Source organism: Vanessa atalanta, chromosome 27, assembly GCF_905147765.1.
Source record: "Vanessa atalanta chromosome 27, ilVanAtal1.2, whole genome shotgun sequence".
NCBI lineage: Eukaryota > Metazoa > Arthropoda > Insecta > Lepidoptera > Nymphalidae > Vanessa > Vanessa atalanta.
The window spans coordinates 3,509,932-3,535,421 of NC_061897.1; the positions used below are offsets into that span (position 1 = coordinate 3,509,932).

At 32.3% G+C, this 25,490-nt stretch overlaps 1 protein-coding gene across 1 annotated transcript; it reads right to left on the bottom strand.

Moving 5' to 3' along the window:
• Positions 1-354: 354 nt before the first annotated feature.
• Positions 355-22,998, bottom strand: LOC125074322 (NAD kinase 2, mitochondrial). The gene is made up of 11 exons (XM_047685619.1): positions 22,769-22,998; positions 10,725-10,857; positions 10,160-10,324; positions 8,034-8,135; positions 7,653-7,761; positions 7,184-7,293; positions 6,431-6,551; positions 5,866-5,999; positions 4,783-4,922; positions 3,591-3,716; positions 355-3,196 (listed from the first exon to the last, which is right to left on the bottom strand). The coding sequence occupies exons 1-11, from the start codon at positions 22,815-22,817 to the stop codon at positions 3,078-3,080; spliced, it is 1,308 nt and encodes a 435-aa protein (XP_047541575.1). The 5' UTR covers positions 22,818-22,998; the 3' UTR covers positions 355-3,077.
• Positions 22,999-25,490: the final 2,492 nt, after the last annotated feature.

Here is a 25,490-nt window from a genome sequence, read left to right on the forward strand (position 1 = left end):
AAATTGTGATAAGTACGTTGTTTAGTTGTTTAAATAATGTATATAAAGGTGAGTACCGACTTATAACATCAGCAAGACATACACAAATGTAAATTTAGCTTAAAATAATTTCATACTTATATTAAACATTTAAATTTGATCTATTTTTACATCTTAATCATTAATTAAACTTAGTTTAAAGAAATTAAAATAAACGAAGATTTACCAAAGCTACAGTTATACAATTTGTGATTTTTTTTCTCATTAATAATAATTTTAAAAAATTTAATACAAATAATATATTTAAAACATTTGTAAAAAGGCCAATATTATTATATGATTACTTATTAGGAAAAATAAGGACGACAAAGTGTAAAAAAATATATTACAGTCGAAACTAACTTCCGTCAAATAGACTTTTAACTAGCAACACAATCATGCTATAGACATATGTCATATCATGAGAGATTAGTCCTGCAAGCCTTACTTTTAACTGGCAACACAATCATGCAATGGACTTATGTCATATGTTAAGTAAGTCTTATTTCTGTTAGCGTGTTATCTGAGAAAGGAGTACTGCAAGCCTATCATCCTTGTACTGAGATACGGTCAGACGGCACGTTTACAGAAACAAACTCAACCTATCAAGTCACTTCATTTATGATATCCCTAGAAATCCCAATCTAGGTGTTCCAGAACACAGAACATTCATAGGTTTTTTGGCTGAGGTCCCCATGCACTCGCTCCATCGTAAATCTAGTAATAACTAGTTTTAAAGATCACAACTAATTTTAACCAACATAAGATTTCTGACTGTAACATAAGTGTATATAACTTCTACCACAATTCCAATGCTTGTCTCTCCTCTTATGAAAAATAGGATTATATAACTACAATGAGGTCAAATTAAATATTCATCAAGCAAGAACATATTTAATACATTTAAAATGACATGTTTTGTTGACGACTATGTTTTCAAATGTATCAGTACTCACTGTAATATAAGTAAGTTCCGTTATTTTATCGCGTTAATTCTTAGGGTAAGGGAGAAAACGGCATACGTTAAACATAATGAAAATCAATTATCATATATTTTTTAAATCTATCCTTAGGACTCTTTGTCGGTACGTCTTTCTGTATATAAAAGGAAAATAATTTGTTTATATTTGTGACGATAAATGCTTACATATCTCAATGAGCAGGGTGATAAAGAAACAGTTTGTCATTAGTTATCGTTAGCAAGAGTTTGGTAAAAATAGTATCTGTATCATATATATAGTACTGTATCATATATATGAAAAATAGTATCTGTATATAGTGTATCAAACTTAAAAAAGCAAGTTTAAATTTTATTTTAGATTTAAGTTTAATCCTTGACCATGATACTCTCGTTACGGTAAAAAATAATAAAAACCATAAACAAGGCTTTTTAAACATTAACAGTCAACATATCTGAAATGCAACTAATCCCAGAACTACCTTCCTAACCTACCTTGTAACGTGAAGTAAATACTCCACGGTATTATTATAATCACGGAACAAACATCAACCCAGAACCATATCTCACCCCAAACTTTCAGATACTAAAAGTCACGCTCAAAACAACCTTATCAAGTACAATCGAAATACAACCGAGATATACGAAAATCTTATAAAAGAAAAATCCAAATTTTTAAGTTGTGACATTTTGTCCTAGTACCATAGACGTCAATACGATAAGACGACGAAATCAAAACAAACACTTCGAAATACGGATACTAATATATAATTATCACATAGGTAGCACATTTGTTTACATAAGGCAAGTATTTCTTACATAAATTCAGTCTTATACTATACTATATACCAACAGCAGGAGTTAAGATAAACAAAATATATATTAATCTTATGATATATTATATTAAGCACTACAAACAGTTCTCGATTAAATATCTTTAAATTTCGACACAACGATTTTATTCGATATTCAAAACGCCATTTTTTTACGAATCCATAACAACACAGATTATAAAAATATCGACCAATGATGTTATGTCAGTTCAAGGTCAAAGTAGTTTGTTTACCTTTACAACTTCTGCCATTGGAATCGATTATACATAATAATTCAACGTTCCTTTACACTTAAAAACTAAATTTAATTTTAAAAGTTCGCAATTAATCTCATTATAAATTCATTTGAACATATTTTGAATTATTGAACATTTACGAACCATTTTATCTTAAAAATAAATTATGACATACCTATTTTATTTATAAACTTTTTGCATGTATAACCAAAAATTAATTAAAAAAACACGCTAAGTGTTTAGGCTTGTACTTCAAACTCTATTTAACCGACTACGTTGCTACCTTGAGCTAAATTATAATTAAAAAAAAAATCGTTATTTTTAAAATTATTTATATAGTACAGCATCACCATGTATATTTAACATGTTAATAACCTTGACTGTCTCCGCATTGCTTCAACACGAATTAGACTTAAAAAATATATCTCTATAAAATAAAATTGTTACTCCATGTTTATGTGATAACAATTTCAACCACTACAAATAACAGTTACTAAAACTCTTTGCCGTCCCGTCGGATTATAAGAGTTATTGAACAGACTGTGCACCTCTTGTGTGTGTGTGCACATTTGTGCGCTTGCGGATTTGACTGGTCTCCGTTAAGATAAGAGAGAAAACTTCGTATAGAGTATAGTTATTATACATGGGACTTATATATATATGTATATAAAAAAAAGACAATTTTTTTAATTATTGTTCTATCCGTGCATCACGCTCAGAAAGGCTAAATCTTATAGCAAGCCCAAAATGCGCCCTGGGTCACCGTATCAACTACACTGGATATAACTGGTAACCCAGGTAAGAACACTCTCAGTGTCGATCTTAAATGCAATAATCTACAAAAAAAACATAAAGCATATTATCGAAGCTTTAAACGTTTCCTTAAATATTATTTGCGTTTGCGCATCATTAAACTAGCAACACTCACGGGATCATTCTGGGATACCAAAAAATATACTCTTCATCGCGTTGTATAACGGTTACCCGGAGGAAAGTGAGGAGAAATACGAATGAATTCGATGTACGTTGTTATCAATACGGCAACTTGTCATCCATGTGTACTGTCATGAGTGAATCTTCCGGGTGGATTTCGAGCAACGCTTCCGTTCCATCGTTGAAAGGAAACGATACACTGCCGTCGACGACTAAGCCTGGAACACAAATGTTTATCTTAAAACTTTTTGTCTAAACGCAAAATCTAGATTTATGTAGATAGGCCCTTGTTTAAGATGGCCCGGTGGTCTTGAAAGTAAAAGTATTTTAGCATTATCTATAAGAAATTTTAAAGAGACGTGACTTCATCTCTATCTTTTAAAAAATATGCGGCAGTTGTAAAACATATTTTAGTGAGGTTTTAAGGCTGTAGAAGTCTTGAAAATAAATGTTTATTTTTAATTTTTCAGTTACCTCAGAGGAAATTTGATTAATTTAGTACGAATTGGAAATAATATTTGTCACAGAACAAATTATTTAAGTAACATTATCATCACGTGTACAATACGAACGAAATGAATAGTTGAAATTAGAATTCGGAACAGTACTGACCGGCGTCGGTGCAGTGCGAGCGCACGCGCACGGCGGCGGCGCGGTCGCGCACGCGCAGCCCGCGCGGCGCCGGCCACTCCTCGAACGTGATGTACTCGCGCACCGAGTACGCCAGGTACTCCGAGTCTGAAACCGCACCTCCGTTAGCCTGCTTGTATATGTTTACTATAAAATAATGGCTCAATTCTAAAGAGTAAAGTGACAAAACTTTTTTAAAATAATAAAAGAAGATACCTTAAGGCAATAGCTGTGGTTTAATTTTGTCTTACGATTGCATTTACACGAACTATAACTAAACACAAGTTAGTGATTTTGATTTCGGTCAGTGTTTGATGAGGAGTGGCCTTCTACTCGTATGCCATAGAGCCGAAAGGGTCCAACTGTTACATCAGGCAAAGCCGTTGGCATTCGTGTGGTGACTATCTACCAACCCGCAATGGAACAGAGTGATGGAATAACATGGTTTGGTCACAAATAACGAAATGCATCGTGAGAAATATTCTAAAAATTCCCACGAGGCGACAGATATCGGAATTAATTTTGATAATCCGACATGGATTTACTTCACTCAGTTTTCATTTAAACAATTATTTTCAACAATATTCAAACTTCAAAACAAAATAAAAGTTATGAAAACTTCGAAAATAAATTAGCGTCACATATCGACTCAAAAAGCGGAAGGAAAGTCGTTAACTCGGTTTAAGATGCGGCCAATCTAAATCCATCACAAAATCATCAAAAGAACAATAAAAATCCATTAAGAAACCCAGTAAAAGTTGTTTTTTTTTTTTATTCTAGTACATATTTGCTGAAAAATATCAAATTAAAAATTCCACATTTAAATAGCGCGCGAAAACGCTACTTTGACAATATGGCGCTGCAATGGGGTCGGTGACGTCACTTTCCTGTATTGTAATCCGTGGCACATATAGTCCACATACAGTAGGCAAACTAGGTTAACACGCAAGTGACGTCATCATAAGCCCGACCAAAAAGGAGCGTTTTGTGTCACGTGACAAACGTTTAAAAAAATGCATTTTTATTTATGGATTTATGAATTAATTAATTATTATTTTTAACTTTCGTAAATAAATAACCATTTTTAAACTCATAATATATACTATATACAAAAATTGACACTTTATTTTTCGCATTGTCAAATAGCCTATTGTGGTGATAATCTTAAACCTACCAGCTGGAAACATCAACTTCTGGTTATATCTCTCGGTCACTTCTCTCGCCTTCTCCAAGGAGCTGTCCATCTTTACGCCGAACTCCTCGCCGAGAATCTTCATCAGCTCCAGTACTGAGTGGGTTCGGAGGCAATTTATACTGGAAAACAAATTTAAAACTTAAATATCGTTATTTTGATAAAGTTACCATGTAACGCTTTTTTATGGAATAAGACAGTGATACCACTACATTAAATACACATCGAAATATGAAAATATTTGATAGGAAACGAATGAACGTTGCAGGCTATATTTGTTAAAAAGTTTTTGCGTAAAAGGGATTCCTTACGATTAATTCAGCAATTCGCCTCTATTTATTTTAAAGATAAAGTCTTTCGTACCATTCCTTCTAACTATGTCAATGTTGTGTCAAAATAATTCAGACAAAACGAAAAAGTTATAATTCTTTTGTGTTATTCTTAACGTTCTGTTCCCTTTGACGGTTTTACGACGTTGAATTATTTACATATTTTGATAGAGAGACGCCCAACAAAAGAACTATAACAAACGTACCAACATTATTATCTTGGTGTGCGTAACTACTACGATTGACACGCGCAAACGTCATACAAATTTACTAGTGTGCGTGTCAAGTACACGCCAACGTAGTGTGCGTGTTCATACCGAACAATCGCCACTTTATCGTATACTGGTTACCTCTGCGACTTCGCCCGCGTTTAATGATGAAGGGAGAAGCAGCCTAACCTAACTCATGTTAGGCATGTCTTTGGTAGAGAACACACAAACTAGGTCACTTTTGCATTTATAATATTATATCACGAGTGTTTTACTTGGTTTTAGGTGGTACCTCCACATATTCTTCAGCTAAACCCCAATGTGTTCCGACTTGAAGGGTGAATGAACCTATAAACCTCCTGAAAACTACAGACACCAGGGACATCATAGTTCCCATGGTTGGTGGCGCACTGGCGATGTAAGTAATGGTAATTTTTTCATACAGCGTCAATGTCTATGTGCAGGGATGACCACTTACCATCAGGGCTCTTATATAAGCGTACGCAACTGAAAAAAAAAGTCCATACCTGTAATGCCACGAAGTGCTGCCCGTACCGGTAGTGACGCACAGACCGGAACTCTTCGTGTGCGTCCACTGACCGTTGTCGATCTGTAGCCGGAGCAGAGACACGCGAGACGTCACACTCTCCCCTATGAATACCTAGAAGGTATGCACAAATACTTTCAACTGTCAAAGTCATTTCACCAGATTATATATACATTTTTATTTTACTTGACTGACTTAGATACTCATCAAATATCCGGTTGAACGTACCAGTACCAACGTACTGTACGTACCAAAAATCAAAATATAGTCATATATTAAATATGCTTTTACAAGCCCTTTTGAATTGTCATTTTAAAAACTATATGAAGTGAAGCTACTACCTTACGCTCTTACGCGTCAGATACAAATACCCTGGAGACAGTTTAATTCTATGATTACTCAGTAATGTACAGTTAACTACAGTCACGGGACATGACATCTTAGTTCCCAAAGTTGGTGACGCATTGGCTTCATAAGAAACTGTAAGAAATATTAAACTTTCAATACGCCTTTGAGAATTATTTCAAATACAAAAATGTCTTTACCTCATTTAAAGCTAGAAACGGTAGAACTTTAGTTGCTAACGTCGAATTCGACTCCTCAGTACTGAAGTTCGGACTGTTCGACGTTTCTGGACTGTCGTGTGGATTTGATACTGGGGGATACCTGTATCAAAAAATAAACAAATAAAATTTAAAGCAGAACTTCTCAGATCAGTACAGAGTTTGACATTCACACTGCTCCTCCTCTTCTCAGGCCTCAGAAAACATGTAAGACCTGATCTTATTTTACAAAGATTTTCAGGATAATCGCTTTCTAATTCTAGACCTTTTTGGTTTTTTCCCAAAAATTAATATAGGGCATTGGCCTTAAGCTCACTACTAAAAGGCTACATGCTTCTGACTACAATTCAATGCCTTATTTCACGACTACATAACATTGAACGTAACTTAGATTTTTTAGATATTTTGCATGACAGCTACCAAATATCACAGTTAAATACAATAAACAATTATTATTTTAATTTAAATTTCAGATTATAAAAAAATTAAATGTGCGTCTCAGTGCGCCCGACAGAAGTAATAATTTGAACTGTCCGAAATACGGCTAGCGCTGTGGCTTAGAGTGAGAGAGGACGAGCCTGCCTACCGCTGCCGTATGCGTGAGAGAAAGAGAAACCAGACAGACAGGCGCCGTTACGCGTTACGTAACGAAGCGGGTTACATAAGAAGTTATCACTTCAAAAACGCATTTATTACCCACACAACAAAAACGATAATAGTCAAAACATTTCTTACCTGCAATAGTGCAAGGTGTGCAGGTCAACTGGTGTTATTGTGTCCAGAAGTTTCGGCTCAGATTTAATCGTTGTCCTTATCCTGGAACGCCTCATCCATGTGAACCTGCCCTAAAATAATACAGCATTGTAGATTATCAAATGTATACATATATTCATATGGCCATTGGTACTGTAAGAAATATTAACCATTCCTTAGATCACAACAATGGTAATTACTATATATTTGGAATAAAATTAAAAACGCCATTAGTGACGATATCCACCAATCACGTGCAGCCATTCTCAAATTAGAAACGCCAACGATGCAGAGGCATTTACAGTTAAATTCACGAGGAAACTTGAGCAAAGATATCTATTAGGACCTAATAAAACCCGTGTCACATTTTGATTTTGACTGTATTCTGTTACTATATACGACTTTAATAAACGTCTAGGTTATCTGAAAATGGTATAAATGGATGTATTACCTCTTTCAACGCCTGCAGCGCACCCTTAACGTCGTTTGAACACCATGTTGGCAGACAGAGACGACCGACTGACTTGTGTGGAGCGCTATTGAAGCCGATGACTGGTTTACTAAAACACATAAATTACAAATAATTACATCCGTTTGCCTGAACGCTGTAAATGAGACCACTGACTGGCAAAAGATAAATAAACAAAAGAAGAACACGCAGAAGTAATGATTGGTTTCTATAAAATTCTTCTAAGCATACTACACATAAGATAGTGGACCTTATTTTATTGACATAAAGTCACTTTTTGCCCATCAGCATTTTTGCTATGAATAGAAAATTTATTTAAACTAAGAAGAGAGATTCAATAATTTTAAAATCATCCAAACTCACTTCGCATCTCGAACTCTAGAAGCTGCCAGAAGAAACGTTCCATCCCCACCACACGGTACCACTACGTCGCACCAATTTATTAATTCTTCGTTGTATGTTAATCTGAAACGAATGAAATTATCTTAAACTACTAAAGGCGCAGACAAACATTGACCTTCGTATTTTACAACGATCTTATCCCCAAATGCATGAGCATATTTGACGAACAAACGAATGATTAGTTTCTTAATAATTGACATTTATTGACGTCCAGACAACTAGACGTCGAATGCTATCTTTGCTTTCTTAAGACGAAATATTCTTCAATTAAAGCCCGTCTGGGTAGGTACCACCCACCACTCATCAGATATTCTACCGCCAAATAACAGTACTCCGTATTGTTGTGTTCCGGTTGGAACGGTGAGTGAGCCAGTGTAATCACAGGCACAAGGACATAACATCTTAGTTCCCAAGGTTGGTGGCGCATAGGTGATGTAATGGTTAATATTTCTTACAGCGCCTATGTCTATGGGCGGTGGTGACCACTTACCATCAGGTGGCCCATATGCTCGTGCGCCAACCAATGCCATAAAAAAAAGGAATAAACATAAACAAACCTGTGATTTAAATATTTCATGCGTTTTGCTAAAAGCTCAACTATATATATTGCACACTACTAACAGATCTTGATTAATATTTATTTATGTATAACACCACACTATTTCACTTATCTATTCATATCCACTTTAGTTTTACTCCCAAAGTTTCGATAACAACTTCGTCGACATTCAAAACGACATTTTTTGAAAATTCATAGTGAATATCATAGTTTATGCAAGCTCTCGGCCAATAATATCGCGCTAATTCAATGTCAAAAGTTGTTTATTTTGGTTTTGTCCTCTCGTGGTTGGAATAGACTATACATAATGTATGATATTATTATTCAATCTTAAATCTATGTTAAATTAAAATACATAACTTGTCTACTTATGATATGAAATAATTAGTAGATAAGAATTTTGGACAAGAATATTTCTGTAATACTTTTGAGAGCATGATTTACGCGTAGGTCGATCGTAACCATAAGAATTTAATGAAAAAAAATTAAATGAATGTTTGTAGGAAAATTCGGTGTCCTATTTATATGTAAATTGGATAACGTTACCGTTACGTAAAAATACAGACAAAGACAGAGAAAATTATCTCAAAACTAACACTTCATCAAAGTAGGAGAATCCCAATGATGATGCCAATAGGCAATCCAATCGTTCAAACAGTTTTTTTATCATAAAGATCAATCACATGCAGAGATCATCTATTATAGATATTGATATCGAATCATTTATTTTATGCACAAAATATCCCGCAAATAACATTATTTTGAGAATATATCTTATCAAACTATTCGATCATAAGAATTGGAATTTCCGATAATGTTATATGTGTACCCTAAATAATATTAACAAAACCGATTCTCTTATCTGATTGCTTACCAATAATGAGAATAATCCAAGGTCAACATAATTAACTTTTAAATAATTAAAACTTAATACAACGTATAGAAAAAATACTGCAATTCCGGACATGCCCATTGATTTATAAGTGTTTGGATTCAGAAGTCCTGCTTTTTAATCCCGAATCGAGCCCATAATAGTTAAACTATCAGTACCAGTCCCAAATCAAGAGACAAAATATCTCGGTCTTTCGCAGAATTTAATTTTTTTTATAAGGACACGCCAACGCGTCCCCTGATATTAAGTGCTTAGCGCCGACAGCAGACATTGGCGCTATAAGAAATATTGACCATTTCTTGGTATTGGCGATGCAACACCTCAATAACATAACCAAGCTTCACACAACAATATTGTTGTTTGGCGGTACAATGTGACGAGTGACTTAAATTTTGATAACAAAAGATGACTTTCTAAAAACACTTAAATTGTGTTTCCGAAAGTCATTGTTATTTAAATTATTATTATTTCAGATACAGAACCCAATTGAAAATCGTTATCTATATCCGTTCCATTTCATTATCGAAGAAATCAATTTATTTTTTAAATAATAAAAAAATACATCTTTGCAATATTTTTTTATATTTGTTCAACATGAGGTTTTATATTTTTTACAATATTATTTAAATACCTTACCTACTAGCCATTTCGACTTCAAGTCCCATATCTTTCAAATTTCTGGCAACACTCTCCTCAAACGCTTTCTGTTCCCGATGAGTGCTGATCATTGCGTCATAATCTGATCCACGCTTCCTCAAGATCTTCTCCAGCTTTGAATCTTCTATATTATCATGGCTGTGCCTGAAAAATATTTTTGCAAATATAAGTAGAACTTTTATAACAAATTCAAGGAAAAGTGAAAAGCTTGAACTTATTCTTTAAACATATGTTACTTCAGGAGTGTTTTTGTATGTTTTAGAGAATACAATTACTTTCAGCATGAAAGCTAAAATGGCCCAGTTGATAGAACGTATGGACCTTAGCCGTTCAAATACGACAACACCACTGATTTTTTACGTTCTTTATTTAATTTGTCCGAAGTAGTAGAATTCGTTGAAATTTTGGTACATGTGATACTAGAATAAGCCCACAATAAAGCAGCATGTTGGAACAACCCCCAACAGTAAGAAAACATTAGCTCCGTGTAGAATATCTACAGGTTAAACTAAAACAGTTTAGATTTATTTATCATAAATCTTACTTTTCATATTCATATCTGGTAACTTTGGAGACGATGAGACATTTCTGCATTTTCAGACGTTGTTCATTGGAGCCGTGCTGTTTTCGTGTGAGACCTGAGCCCCGATCGCAAAGCTCCTTACTTTGACGAAGACCTAAAAGTAAATTACAGCATTTTATTATACAACAAAATTGAGGATTGGTTCAGTATTTTTACGAATTTTGTCCAAAAGTTTTTGGCGAGATACACGAGGCTTAAATATGTTACTGGATAGGTAGTACTTTAATTTATTTCAATTTTTTAGCCGATTCAGGCAATTTACTCCACGTAATGTACACAAAAACAGAGTAATTATTATATTTCGCCAACAATAGCAGGCTTAATATAATGTACTTATATTTAATTGTTTTGAAGGCATATCTAATCAAGCCAAGATTGTTTTTTGTTATTTACGTGATTCACTACTTAAATGTTATTTTTATACTTAGTATATTAGGATTCGATGTTATAGCAAAATATTTGTCAAAAAGTCGTCATACGTACATTGACATAGGATCGTCGTTGAACATAACACTATCTCTTTTTGTTTTCTATACCCAATCACAATACATTAGACTTATATTTATATATAGAACTACGGAATACTATAGATATATAAATATAAAGTAGTCCGCATTTGTTTACAACAACATCTGATAAGTTACTTGCTTATAATAATCTAACGAAATAATCACCGAAAAACAATGGTGTAATTATTTATTAATTTATTTTTTATTCATTAGAAGTAGAAGAGGTACCATAGAAGTGATACCAAATAAAAAGGCTTAGTACCTGTAATGTAACTTTTTGTACATTCATAAGAATATTTGTTTAATTTTGCGGTATTATTTGTTATTTAATGTAGTATATGTAATAAACGTTAGCCTATTTGGTGTGCCTGTTAATCACATACAGCGAAAAGGCATACATCTGATTACTATGGTGCTTCAATGTATTCACAAATCTTCAATGACGAATCCACCCCCGCGTGTGGACAGTATGGTGTCCTAAGGTCTAAAACCTTTTCCATAAGAAGATAAACTTTTGCACAGCAATGGGGCAGTTAACATGCACTAAATAATCCAGAGTGCGATGATTCCCGATGAAATGTTAGACCTAAAACTCCTGCTTTACAATTTTAAAAAGGGCTCTGTCCAAGTGTGGCTTATTTGTTTACTGGGTAATATTTACTGCTTATTTGGTCTAGGTTACATATAAATACTCGAAACCACAAAAATGAAGTCCTGATTGAAACCAGGACTTTAGGCCATTAAAATGGTATTGGGTTTAGAAAAATTCTCAGTAGCAGCCTGAGTACTCTCCTCCGCCTTTAATAGCTAGCTTTCCTTGAAAATGTTGGTCGTGGCCGAAATCAGTCCAACCCATAAATATCCCACGAGAAGAATTTCATCCACCACAAAGAGATTACCAAAAGCCCATTAATATCCCGGGCTAGATACTTCTTCTAACAAGGAGAAGAATTTCATCAGTCACAATAAGATATCATAGCATCATCATGTTTACAGTAATAGTATCTATTTACGATAACAAAACAATTTACCGTTGATAAATAGAAATTCCTCGATAATTTTAAACGGGTTTTTCGTATCATCGATATTTAGATCGTAATAAGACAATGTATAACAGAAAAAAAACTCAGAAATATCTTAGTGATAGAAAAATACTCCTTCTGAAGGTCCTGAAGATTTTAACCTTTGACCTCAGAATTTTGCAGCATTTATAGGCCACTAAACCACTGACACAGTTATTTTATTCGTATTAATAGATACATTTTTTACGACATTTTTTGTATCAAACGAAGAGCTCGTATGTATACTATTGCTAGGAAAACGCTTCTTCCGACGGTCTTGAAGATTTTACTAACCCAAACTGGTGACTGAGGACTTCAGAATGAGCCTTATAAGCCAATAGACACCGTGACAGTTCTTAAAGTTAAAATAAATAAATATAAAACAACGCATATCACCAACTTAGACGCATTCATTTAATAACTTTATCTCTGTACTCGTGCAGAAAAACTGAATCACTTATTTGCGTTAACGAAACAGATAAAAACGAAGCTTCTATTGTTGATAAAGAAAGATTAATATCGACCCAATAACCGCATGATACTTTTATCTTAAGACTGGTAATTTTCCATTGATTGCTATATTTAGCGGGCACCGGAAAGAATTGGTTCGAACGCACGGACCGGACGAAGGGCAGAGGGTACGCGATAAACACTGGAATTGTTCGGAATGCAATCGAGAGAAACTTCGTGAAGCGGTTTCGTCTTATTAATATTTCGTATTTATTGGGACGTAAAGATTATTTTATTATTGTGTTTTAAAAATTTTTATAAGCGTTACACTTTTGATATAACAATTTAAGACATCTATACCAATACATAAAAAGGAAGAGTTTATTTATTATTAGAAAAATTTTTTAGCGTTAAATAGTCAATACATTGAAAGATGTTATAGATTTGATTTAACATCACGTTGTGACGAAGCACAAAACTTTAACGTATTGGTTGATGACGGTCTCGTGGCTATGGTCTGATACTTCTAAATACAAAGATATTTTTTTGCCTGACACTTTCGTCGTTCAAAGTGTCAGTGTAATGTGCAGCCTTCTTAACAGCAAAGCAGATTTTACTTCGTTTTATAGACAAGTTACTTTAAAATTATTGTAAAAAGTTATATTTATTAAGTTAAAATTAAAAACTTTACTTTGCGGACATTAATAAATTACGAGATTTAGTATACCATATTTTTTTATCACCAATACCACAATGGTGTGCAAAATTTCACTTCAATCGAGTGGAAGTGGTTTAAAACTTTGATTCTAGTTTAAAATATTTTCAGTTACAAGACAATTCTTGCGTCAATATCCACGCAAAGACAATACATCAATATATAAGCGTGAAGTTACACTCAAGAGTGTTTGTCAAAAAAATTTACCTCAGTTTCGAAAATAAGCACCTCAGACTAACACATGTAGCCAAATCAAACGACACAAAAAAATCCTGAATTGATTTCCTCTTTTATTTTTAGCTCGATAAATAAACCAGAATTTTTCAGATTTTCTGAATCAGTTTATTAAACTCTAGTTCCAGCTTGCGGCTAAAATGTAAACAAATATATCGATGACACATAATGTCCGCTTAAACTTACCGAGGAATTTCTATTTATCGACAAAATAGTGACGATAAGCTATTTGTTTACGACGAAACATGTATGTATCGTTATTTTGTCAATTTATTATGATAGGAAACTTTATACGATCGTTCTCATTGACCATGCCCTCAATTAATGCAACTGCCTGTCAAATGAATTACATTGCTCGAATGAAAATTCAAATACCTTTATTAAATACAAGAACATAAAGTTCACGCTTGTCTGGTCACAAGTCTTTATTTTATGGTATAGGCAAACGATAGACAAATGGGCCACCTGATGATGAGGATGGTCACCACCGCCCATAGACATTGGCGCTGTAAGAAATACCAACCATTCCTTTGCCAATTTCTCTCATTGCCAATGTGCCACCAACCTAGGAAACTGAGATGTTACGTCCCTAGCTCTAGTGACACTGCATCACTCACCCTTCAAACAAGAACACAACAATACCAAGTATTGCTGACTGGCGGTAAAATATATGATGAGTGAGTGGAATAAAAAACCTACCATCAAGTATTGTCCGATCCTGTTGTAAGCCTGTATACATTACCACACAAAAGGGTTTCTTACTGCATGTAGTCTAGTACCATGTATTACTTATGCACCAATATTACAGACTATTTAATTTCATCTTTAATCATTCCAATTATCTCATTAATTTACTGAGCTCTAAATAAATTACTGAGAATTAATTTTAGTGTCATGATACTATTAATAATAAGCCCATAGATTTTGATTACTTATTTCTGATTGACAGATATGCGCAGAACATTCTAGTGCAAAAGTGTGCACGCCTCGTCTTACGTTGACAATGTTTCCACTTACATAGAAGTAAAAGCAAAAGTTTGCACGCCTCGTCGTACGGTATCGCTTTACACTCACATAGAAGTAATAGTTAAGGCGGAATCGATCAGAAGAACATCAGAGATCTATAATATCGACAAATCGGTTAGGATTGGAAACATTTCAGGCACCCGAGATATTTACGTGATTTCCAAGACCCGGAAGTATAAATAATGCTAACTTTAAAACTATAGTGTATATAAATTATATGGCTGGATTTGTTACGAATATTTAAATTACAGCAGAGATAAGCTATCTATCTGATTGGCAAAAATTTCAATTGGAATTATCATAATGGTAAATTATACACTTTGAAATCTGGAACCATATGGCATCAAGCAAATCACATATAATTAAAATGCCATTTGCATAGCACTCCGATATATTAAATAACCTGTAGCTGAACCTGTGTCTGCAAGAGTTAAATAGATATTAAGCATGAAGGTTTGAATATGGACCACTTGTCCCTAATGTTTTAATTATCTACAAACAAGTTGAAGCGTAATAAAATAGTTGATAAACAGTTAGAAATTCATGGGATATAAAAAATTCATTGATGTTCATATTAACTGAACCGGCTTTACACTTTGAAATTTATAAAACTTTACCTATAGCACACAAACTGGCATCTTCAATTTTACCTCTAGGGGTGAATTAAAGAAAGTAGCTTATCTCCTTCCCCGGGACTCGAAACTATTTATATTTCAGTTTCATCTTAATTGGTTCAGCGGTTTAAGAGTGAAGAGGTAACAGAGGTTTTGCATTTTTAGTATTAATAGATGACGACTGCTCTCTTTCAAGAATATAATTACTTATTAGTGGTCTTAGCCACAAATAAGTCACTTTCAGCTCATAACGCACACGTACTAAACTTTATCCAAACTAATATTATAAATGCGAAAGTAACTCTATCAGTTTGTCTGCCTGTTACTCTTTCACTGAACTGATGAAATTTTGTAGGAAACAATCTTGAACCTCAGGGAAGGACCTCATTGGTTCACTATTTTATACCTTTTAGGAATTGGTCGTCAGTTTTTACTGACAACCAATTCCAAAAACGTACGTGAAGCAGAAGACGCATTCGGTTTATTTATAATATAAACCGAATGCGTATAATATTCAAGAAATATATGTTCCAAGTAGTGCTTACCAGGCTTGAGGGCATATTCTATTCATTCAACATTTCAGCGAAAAACAAAAACAGCCTCAATTTTCCTTCAAATAAGTATGCAGATTATCAAATTAAATTTACTACAAGTTTCAATCATGCAGTTTCTTAAAACATAAACTAAACAGAAAACGTCAATTTTTAAAATAATATTTAATAGTAAATAGATAAGTATTGATATCTATTATTTAACGATTTATCGTATTATTGCGTCATACTATGTATTTACTTTTAATGCCAAACATTAGATCATATTTTTTTGGGTCATTTAGAAGATAAGTCACGTAACCGCTTTGTGCAATAGGTGTGGGAATATTTTATATATATAAATAACGGGGCGCGGTTACTTTGGTTGTTGAATTGGATAATAAATGAATATAGAGCGGGTCACACCGAATGGAGTTGTAAGTGTCATGGCAACGCGAGTTGTTATGTTTTGACAAGCGACTCGAATGCGATGGTTGCTTGCAAACCCATTTGCTCTTCATCGAGATGAATTATTGTAATCCTTTGATATTTTTGTGGTGTACGATTATTGAATCAATTAATACAGTGATTAGACGATATTAAATAAGTTTTATTTTGTGAATATCTCCATTGCACGCCCACATAGTCTTCCGAATGTCGGATCAATCCCCAAATCCAACTGTTCGGCATCCTGCTCCTCCGACATATATATATCAATACTATAAATATATATATATATATCCCGCTGAGTTTCTTTCGCCGGTTCTTCTCAGGTCCGAGGTGCTAAATTCCGAACCGGTGATAGATTTTTGACAATCAATAAGCAAGTGTAAACACTTCTATATTGAATAAAGATTTTTGACTTTGACTTTATATATATACTAATATTTAAACTAAATGGGAAAGTCTGTCTGTCTGTCAGTTGCTCTCATGACTAAAAGCACTGACCCGAATTTGATGAAAATCAGTATGAACCAAGCTTGAACTCCAATGAAGGACACAGGCTACTTTAATTCTGTTAAGCCTAACAAATAACGACTAATCACAAAACGCGAGCCACAGCTAGTAATAGATATTTTTTTAGATTAATAAGCTTCGAAACCGTATGCCGTTATGTTACGTTACGGGGAATTATGAAGGGGTAGTCTCCGCTTTATTATAACTCGAAAACATTAATCATTCGTTGTTGTTTGAGGTTAACAATATCAAGGTAATCTGATGTAATCCAGAATTCGTTTATAATATTCTATTTTAATAACGAGGTTCTAGCGCATTCCAAGCTATAGTAGAAATACAATTTGAAACTAATATATAGAAATATAACTGGACGACTACTTCTTGGATTACTTACATCTTGATAAGAGTGTCACACTACAGAGGAACTAAAGCAAACGGGCCAACTTTATTAACAATTCAATTCAATTCTTAGTTTATTGGCTTTCAGTTGTGCCGACAAGGCACAGATTATTTCGCCAATGTCACGTAGGATGGAGAAGACACGAAAGAGATTGATCGGTACGGTTGAGATAACAAACATAATTAAATTTTGAAGACAAGTATAGTAGTAGCAAAACTTTATTATTTGCATAACAACTAATTGACATTGACACTCGCCAAACGTCATGTCGCTTTACGAGTGTGCGTGTACTTAGCGACCAACCGTTGGCCACTACTTTTTTCGACGCGTTCTCAGCTTCGACGGTCTATATAAACATATAAATAATCAATGTTTGTACCGTAACTGTTATACACTGAGAATTATTCTTGTATATAATTGTCGAAGTTGGATCGGATAAGAAACGGCAACGTATCGAAATCGTTATAATCGTTATATCGTTATATCGTCCTCTCGCAACTGACTGGCAATCTATTTGCATGACGAGTGGTGGGAAAATGTAAGCAGTGAAAAGCGAGTGAAAGCCAAAAATCTTAAAGATAGGATGCAAGCTACTATCCAAATCGCAAGTGCGAGTAACTCGTACGGTACGTCCACACAGTGCGAGTTGTTGCACTGCGGCTACTACGTTTACCAACTGCCATGATAGCTCCATTTCCATTTCAAAAACAAGGGTTAGTGTTTTGTTTATCTCCACTATGTGTTTATAAAGTATTTGTCAATATTTCTCAATCAAAATAATCAATATTATTGTGGTTATACGTAAGATTAATATTAATTGTGACGCCAACGCTCTTAATCGTCTTGTCTAATTCCTTAAGTTCTTAGTAATGAATTAAAAGATAAAATTCACATGATAATGAAAACAAACAGAATACATTATCGGCGTGCACAAAAGGAAAGGTCATCGTGACACTACTGGTGGCTTTGTGAATGTAAAGATGTAAATACTTCTTGATCCTCATGATTGTCTTAATTTTTTGGGTATATTGGCACTTTTTTCCATGGCATTTTTCCATCTGATACTTATATTATAAATTATTATCAGTCAGGTATTTATTGCCTATTTGACCTTTTCAATCGATAATGATTACCGTCAATATAGCCAAGATTAGATAAAACGACCACCTAAAGCGTAGAGTATCTTATATTATTCGCTATCATAAAAGGCTACTTCGTCTTTAAGCGTTGCTTTCAATACGGAACACGGAAGTCTTAGTCTAAGTAGGCAATTTTATTAATAGTATATGTATTATTATTATTTTATTTACCTTTAAATTAAAAATTAATTATTATTACTGTGCCAACGTTAAGCACTAAACAAAAAAGGCCTCAGAACTGAGCCCTAGCGAACCCCAACGGTTATTGAGAAAGGGTTAGTGTCGATAACTGCGATTTTTAAGATGGATTTCCAATTGTAGTGCATGTCTCGACTGTATTTTTATTTTGTGGGACGTTCTTTACATTCAACGGCCAACAGATAAGTTGGCGTGGGCGGGCAAAAATACCTAATTGATGGCAAGTCACATATATATCCACTTTAATTTTACTTCAAAATATTCAGCTTTTTCGACGTTCAAAAAGGCAATTTTCCGCATATCCATAATAAATGTCATAGATTAACCAAGTCCAATGATATAGCGTCAATCGATGTCAAATGTTGTTTATTTTATCCAAATGATTTCCTAAGCATTTAATATAGTTTTAACCATATATTACTTATTTAGTCTTACATTGTATTTTAAACATAGAATCATTCATACTTTTTTTTAAATGGAAATCGAACACAATCCTTGATAAGGTTTGTTCCAAATATTGGAATATTAGACCGAGTTTTAATTCCTTTTTATATTGTAAAATAAATCGTACTCGGAGCTTCCAAAGTCCGGGATCCTCGTACATTACACAAACTAATCATTACGTCATATACAATTATATCTATTACAAATCCACGATAAAATTATTTCTTTAAAATTGTTTATCAACAATTTTTATAATCTAAAAGAACTATCTAGGTTGAATTTCAATGATCGCGAATACGCGTAACGATTTCTTATCGAATTTATATTCATTTATTTTTTGCTTCTATTACATAATATACTAAGCAATAATTAATAAATATTACATAAACTCATGATACAAACATACGCACGTGGTAATCACGCTACAATATGCTCTACATAAGATTACTGTACAATTTGCGTACATACGTTTTTATTATAATTAAAAAAGTTATTTAACTAACTTGTCATTGTTGTTTGACCACAGATAAAATTTACAGGATGTTAAAGACATAGAATAAGATACTGACCAATTAAAGCACAGTGCAACGGTGTCACTTCTTATTAAAACCTTAAAGGGTTGTAATACATAAGAAGAATAATAAGATGTCACGTATTTTGGACCTGTAGCTACACTTCACTCGCCCTTCAAACCCGAACACAGAAATATTTTTTTATGTTATAGGTGGCAAACGAGCAGCTCACCTGATGGAAAGTGATTACCACCGCCCATGGACATCTGCCACCGTGGGGCTTGTAGGTGCATAGCCGGCCTTTAAGGAATGAGTAGATACGCTCTTTTCTTGGAGGTTCCCAAGTCGTACCGGTTCGGAAAAACGAGCGAAAGCTTGTTCCACAGAGTGGTTGTGCGAGGCAGGAAATGTCTTAAAAATGCGGGTGAAACTTGGATTACTTTTTTTGGACTAGATAAGTTTTGCTGCTAGCGTAAGTTTAAGTCTGTATTTACAAATCGCTTTGTCTCTGTCGCACGTGTACCCTTAATTGATCTTGATGTATTATATCGCAGTTCTATTAAAATGCCTGAGCATCCAAGGGCGGACCCTGAATGTGAAAACCCTTAAAAACTTTAAAATAATTTATCTCTAGTACATAATATAGTTCGAGATTATGCAACACGGCTTACTTAACAATATTTAATTATTTAAATATTACTATCTCTTAAAAGTAATTACAATTATTATTTTTATCACTTATTTGTTTATTTCTATTCTATAAATAGTCAGAGAAACTTTATTTTATCAGTAATCAAGTAAAAAATATAATTAATGAAGAACAAAAAAAAAATATAATATCGTTTTTTAAAAGTCAATTATGTTTGTAGAATAAGAAGGTGATGATTATTTCATAAAAGAATATGCAATTCACTCTTCAACAAGTCAATAGTCTATATTAAAAGCGAGTTATCTCCTAATACTAGCCATGAATCTGATGGGTTAACATATTTGTATAGATCAGGGTTTCTTAAGATGGGTTCACTGACTCTTTAGGTGACATATCATAAGTTATGAGTCTGCAGCAGCTTAGTGAACTAGTTTCGTAAAGTTTAGTACCGATAAAAAACAAAAAATCTCAATTGATTAAACATCACAGATAACATAAGCCTTATCTTGTTGCTACTGTATATTTCTTTGCTTTACATGAATATAATAAAAAGTAAAATATATTAACTTCATTAACGACATTCTCGTGCTCAACAGTAAAAAAAAACATTGTGAGGAAACCTGCATGGAAAGCTCCAATTTGTACTCAAAATTGAAATAAGGCCTTTGACCGGCAATGGGTACTTTTACTTTTAAATATTTTTTATTATGGTATTTTGCTCTATATATATTTATTATTTTTTTTAATAATTTTATTTCTGATGATGTCGTACATCAGCATCCTGTTATGGACATTTTTTTTATATCATAAAATTTAGTCAAGCGAAAATATTACACATGTCTATAGATTTATTATTAGCAATTTATTATTAACTTATAATAATATTGATGTCTATTCATGATTATATATTAAACGGCGTTATCTAAACTGTTTGTTCTTTTAAACATAGTTTATAAACATGTGTAATATAATATACAATATATAGTTGAATAACATGTGTAACTATGTTGACCTATGACCCTTATTAGATCTAAGAATCATGTTTTGTCTCAATTTCAATCTAGTTTTAATTAACAGTAAATATATCATTCTAACAAAAACAATAAACTCTTTCCGGTATATTATTATCAGAAGAATTGTTAAGTCTCTTATATCTTAATAACGATTGAAGGCTTCGCTTGCAATTTATTGATAAAATAAAATACATGACATAAATATAATTTATTATCTATGGTACACGGAAATAATGTTGCTTTCTACCAGTGATTTTTTTTTTTTTTGAATTTATTTATTCATTCTGGAGTTTACCCCTACATACAAACAAACAAATTTACCCTGTTCCATACTCATATACATATATCCTTCGGGTATACTTTCAAATAAACTAAATAGTATATTTTATTATTAAGATGAACCCATAGACAATTAGTACTTTTTAAGTTAGATATGTTTTTAATATTCATATGAGAGGGATATTCTACTACTTCTTAACTACAGCAAAACAATAAATTTTTTTTACATCTTCACCTCGTGGGTATTAGATAGGTATTAGATTAGATAGATGTATAGTTTCAACCTTAACCCTAGGAATACCAAAGTAATCAACTAATTATCATAATATTATGGTAATTAATCGCTATTTTGGTTCCTTATCTATATACGGAAAGATAACATTAGTATAATAACAAATAGAATGATCTTGATAGTGTCCTTCTTTATTAAATTATGCAATTAACGATAGATTTTTCAAAGTTAAAAGGTTAATTGATTAATTCAATGATTGCTTTCATTATAAATTGCCAAAAATAAAGTATAAATAGATGGTCTATAATTATATTGTGAATTGACCGACATTTTTCTACGACTTGTATGGGTCTTATATCAAGCATGTGACCGACTAAGACACAATTCAAAAATATTACTTTATGGATGCTAATTTATACAGATGCCAATAAAAACAGTGAACATCCAAAATAGACAATATAGCAGTTAGTTTTATATTTTATCACTCTTATACAGTTTTAATTAATTTCAGGATAGAATTTTCTAGAAAAACCTTGGAAATATTTATTTGTTTTAATATTTTTATTTTTTTTATAATATTAGCTTCTCGACAATAATGACGTTTTTTGTTTTGCTACAAACAATGCTTGCTAGTGTTTAAAGTATACTTAACAGATAAATAAATTTTACCTTGTAGAAATAACTAAGTTTACAAACAGAATGTTATATATATTTTATTTACTTCTTTAAAATAATTATATATGTATATATGATGAAATTGTAATGCTACAAATAGATTAATATAACTTATCAAAAATGAATTTAAACTACATGTTCTACTTTTTTTTCTTATAACTTTTTACAAAGGTAAACACGTCTGCCCATTTACACAAAAAGAATATTTTCATTTAGTATTATAAATTTATTTAAAATATATATAGACATTGATAGAAAAAATTTAATATACGTATACGAAAATTTGCACAGTTTTACCGTAATCACAAGACGTGTTATTTTGTTCAACAAAAAGTATTCATAATCAAAAATAAAATATAAATACTTACGCCTCAAGCCCTTTGCTATCGACACTGTAAAATTATTTAACACTGACATTTTAAACACTTTTTCCAAACGTAAATAATATATAAATATTATTTTTTCACTACTCCAATATACATGTACACGCCTTCACAGCTGTGAATGAACTGTTGATTAGAGGCGTGACCAACAGATAAATTATTTCCATATATTTTTAATCAGTTATAATTGATAATAATGTGTTTGATAAACTGTCATAAAACCTAAAATCTTTTGCACGACCTTGTGAAATTTGATAGCGAATTTAATTCCTACAGAATATCTACAGATTAAAAGGTAATCATTTTGACTTTGACAGATATTTTTCGTTCTAAAGCTTTTTTTTGTAATTTTTAAGCCCAACGCCACACGTATATTATGAATAATTATTATTGAATTTATATGTGTAACTGGTCAATAACGAAGTTAAAGTTAGTTTTCAACAATTTCTTTACATATCCATAGATTTGTTTAGCAAAAAGTATAAAGTTTTTAGAAGCAATTGTAATTACAAGGATAATAAGATATTTTGAATTCCCTGGTCACATTGCCATTGAACGGAATAATAATAATAGAACTGTATATATAAATTATTTCAAAATACATGTAATTTTTTGTTGTAAGTCTCCTAATGTTACCTAAATAATCAAACATAGTAATTTTAATGACTTATGTATTAAAGATTACTAAGCAGGACTGACCTGTCTATTATTGAAATACACTGATATTTAATCAGAAAGGAACATAAAAGATAATATCTTTAATAACGGATTACAGCGCCCCCTTTGCATTTTAATAAATGTTTCTATGATGATATTAGTCGACCAGTCTCTAAAAAATACCATATAAGGATATCATATTATTTTGACCGTTTACGGAATCGGTCCAATCGTTTACAATCGTAACACAATCACCTATGAGAATATAATATTTTTGATATCATCTGTGTCATCATACTTTCTTTTAAGAGGCCAAGTACGGTTAGTAATTGTGCTCTTCCTTAAATTGTTAAAAAATATTTTATGTAAATTATTATGTATGTATGAATGTCGCAATAATGAATTATATTCATTTTATAATTTATCAAAATATGAAAGATTATGATATTGATCATTAAATATATTATAATATATCTATAATTATATTTTAAAATGCAAAACGTAGCTATTTTATTAATATATATTTTAACATCAACAATAACTTATTCTTAAGCGTACTTTGAACCTAAATAATTCTACGTCTATTTAGAGCAGTGGTTCGAACCGATTTGGTCTTGTGCAATGGCTGCTTTATTTAAGTTAATAATTAATCACGTGATCAGCATATGAGATTTCCCCGACAGTGTTTACGGATATGTATGCCATAAAGCTTCCTCAAATTGCTAGAACTGCGCTACTGAAGCTGAAGGGAGCAAGCTGTTTCTTTTTTTTTTAAATAAAAGCAGGATGCTCTCCAGTTAGAAACTGATTACCACCGCCCATGGACATCTACAGTGATGATTATTTACCATCACGTGGCAATTGCTCGTACGCCTACCTTCTCTAGAAAAATGTACCCAGAGATACTTCTTACCTCTACCCTACGGAGCACAAAGGTATGAAAAATGAGATCAGCAGATGAGGAATACACAATGTGATATCATGAAATTATATATATATATATATATACATATATATATATAATTTCATGATATCACATTATATATATATATATATCCAATATAACAGTGTAAAGGAAATAAAATCCTTAATTTAAATGAAGCTCAAGTAAGTAAAACATTATGCTTTATATTAAAAATTTGGTACAGATTAAAAAAAAGACAAATAGTTTCTTATAATATATTAGTTCCATTATAAAACGGCTAATCAACGATACAAGCAATAAATAACAAATTTAACAACGCTAATTATTCGACTTCACCTTGATCACAAGGGAGGATTTAAAAAACTTATTCTTTATCTGTGACTGTAAATCCTTGGAGTAAAGTTTGTCGATTTAAAAAATGCAGTTTCATGTAACCTCTTTCATGAATATTATTGTCTTTACATCTTAATAATATGCAGTAATTGGAATCATAAAAAAGTTAAGTGTCATTCATCGTTCGTGGACAAATTTAAACAACGTCGTTTTTAAGGCCCCTAACTGCCCATGTCCAAACAATTCAACAATTTTAATTAATTCTGCCATTCACTCTTCAACTCTTATATAATTATCACTTATCGTTCGATAAATAATATGTATGTTAACGTCTTACAAAACTTGTAGTCATCTGATTTTTATATGAGATTATTACAATGTAAATATTGTTAAATAAAAAAAAAAATGAGTGAAAGTATGATAATAATTAAAAAAGTTGAAAAATGTATACATCTGGTTTTTTTGGAGATTGTTGTATAACAAAAGTCCAATTTAATCTAACATAAATATGTATATTTTAGTGTAACTAGCGTGGTACTTAAAATGTTTAAAGAAAGCTTTTAACGCAGTTAAAGGGCCGATACCATGTTCAGTTTTAATGAGACACAGAAACATTTAGAGTCAATTGCTTAAATTATACATTTAAAAAAGAGCGGGAAAAGTGACGTTTCGCTATACATAGACATTTCATATGTCAACTTTACATATTTAAAAAAAATGCTTAAGCGAAGGACTATATTATGGCGACAAAAAAAACTGATCGCAATTGATGCTATAAAGTCTAAACATATA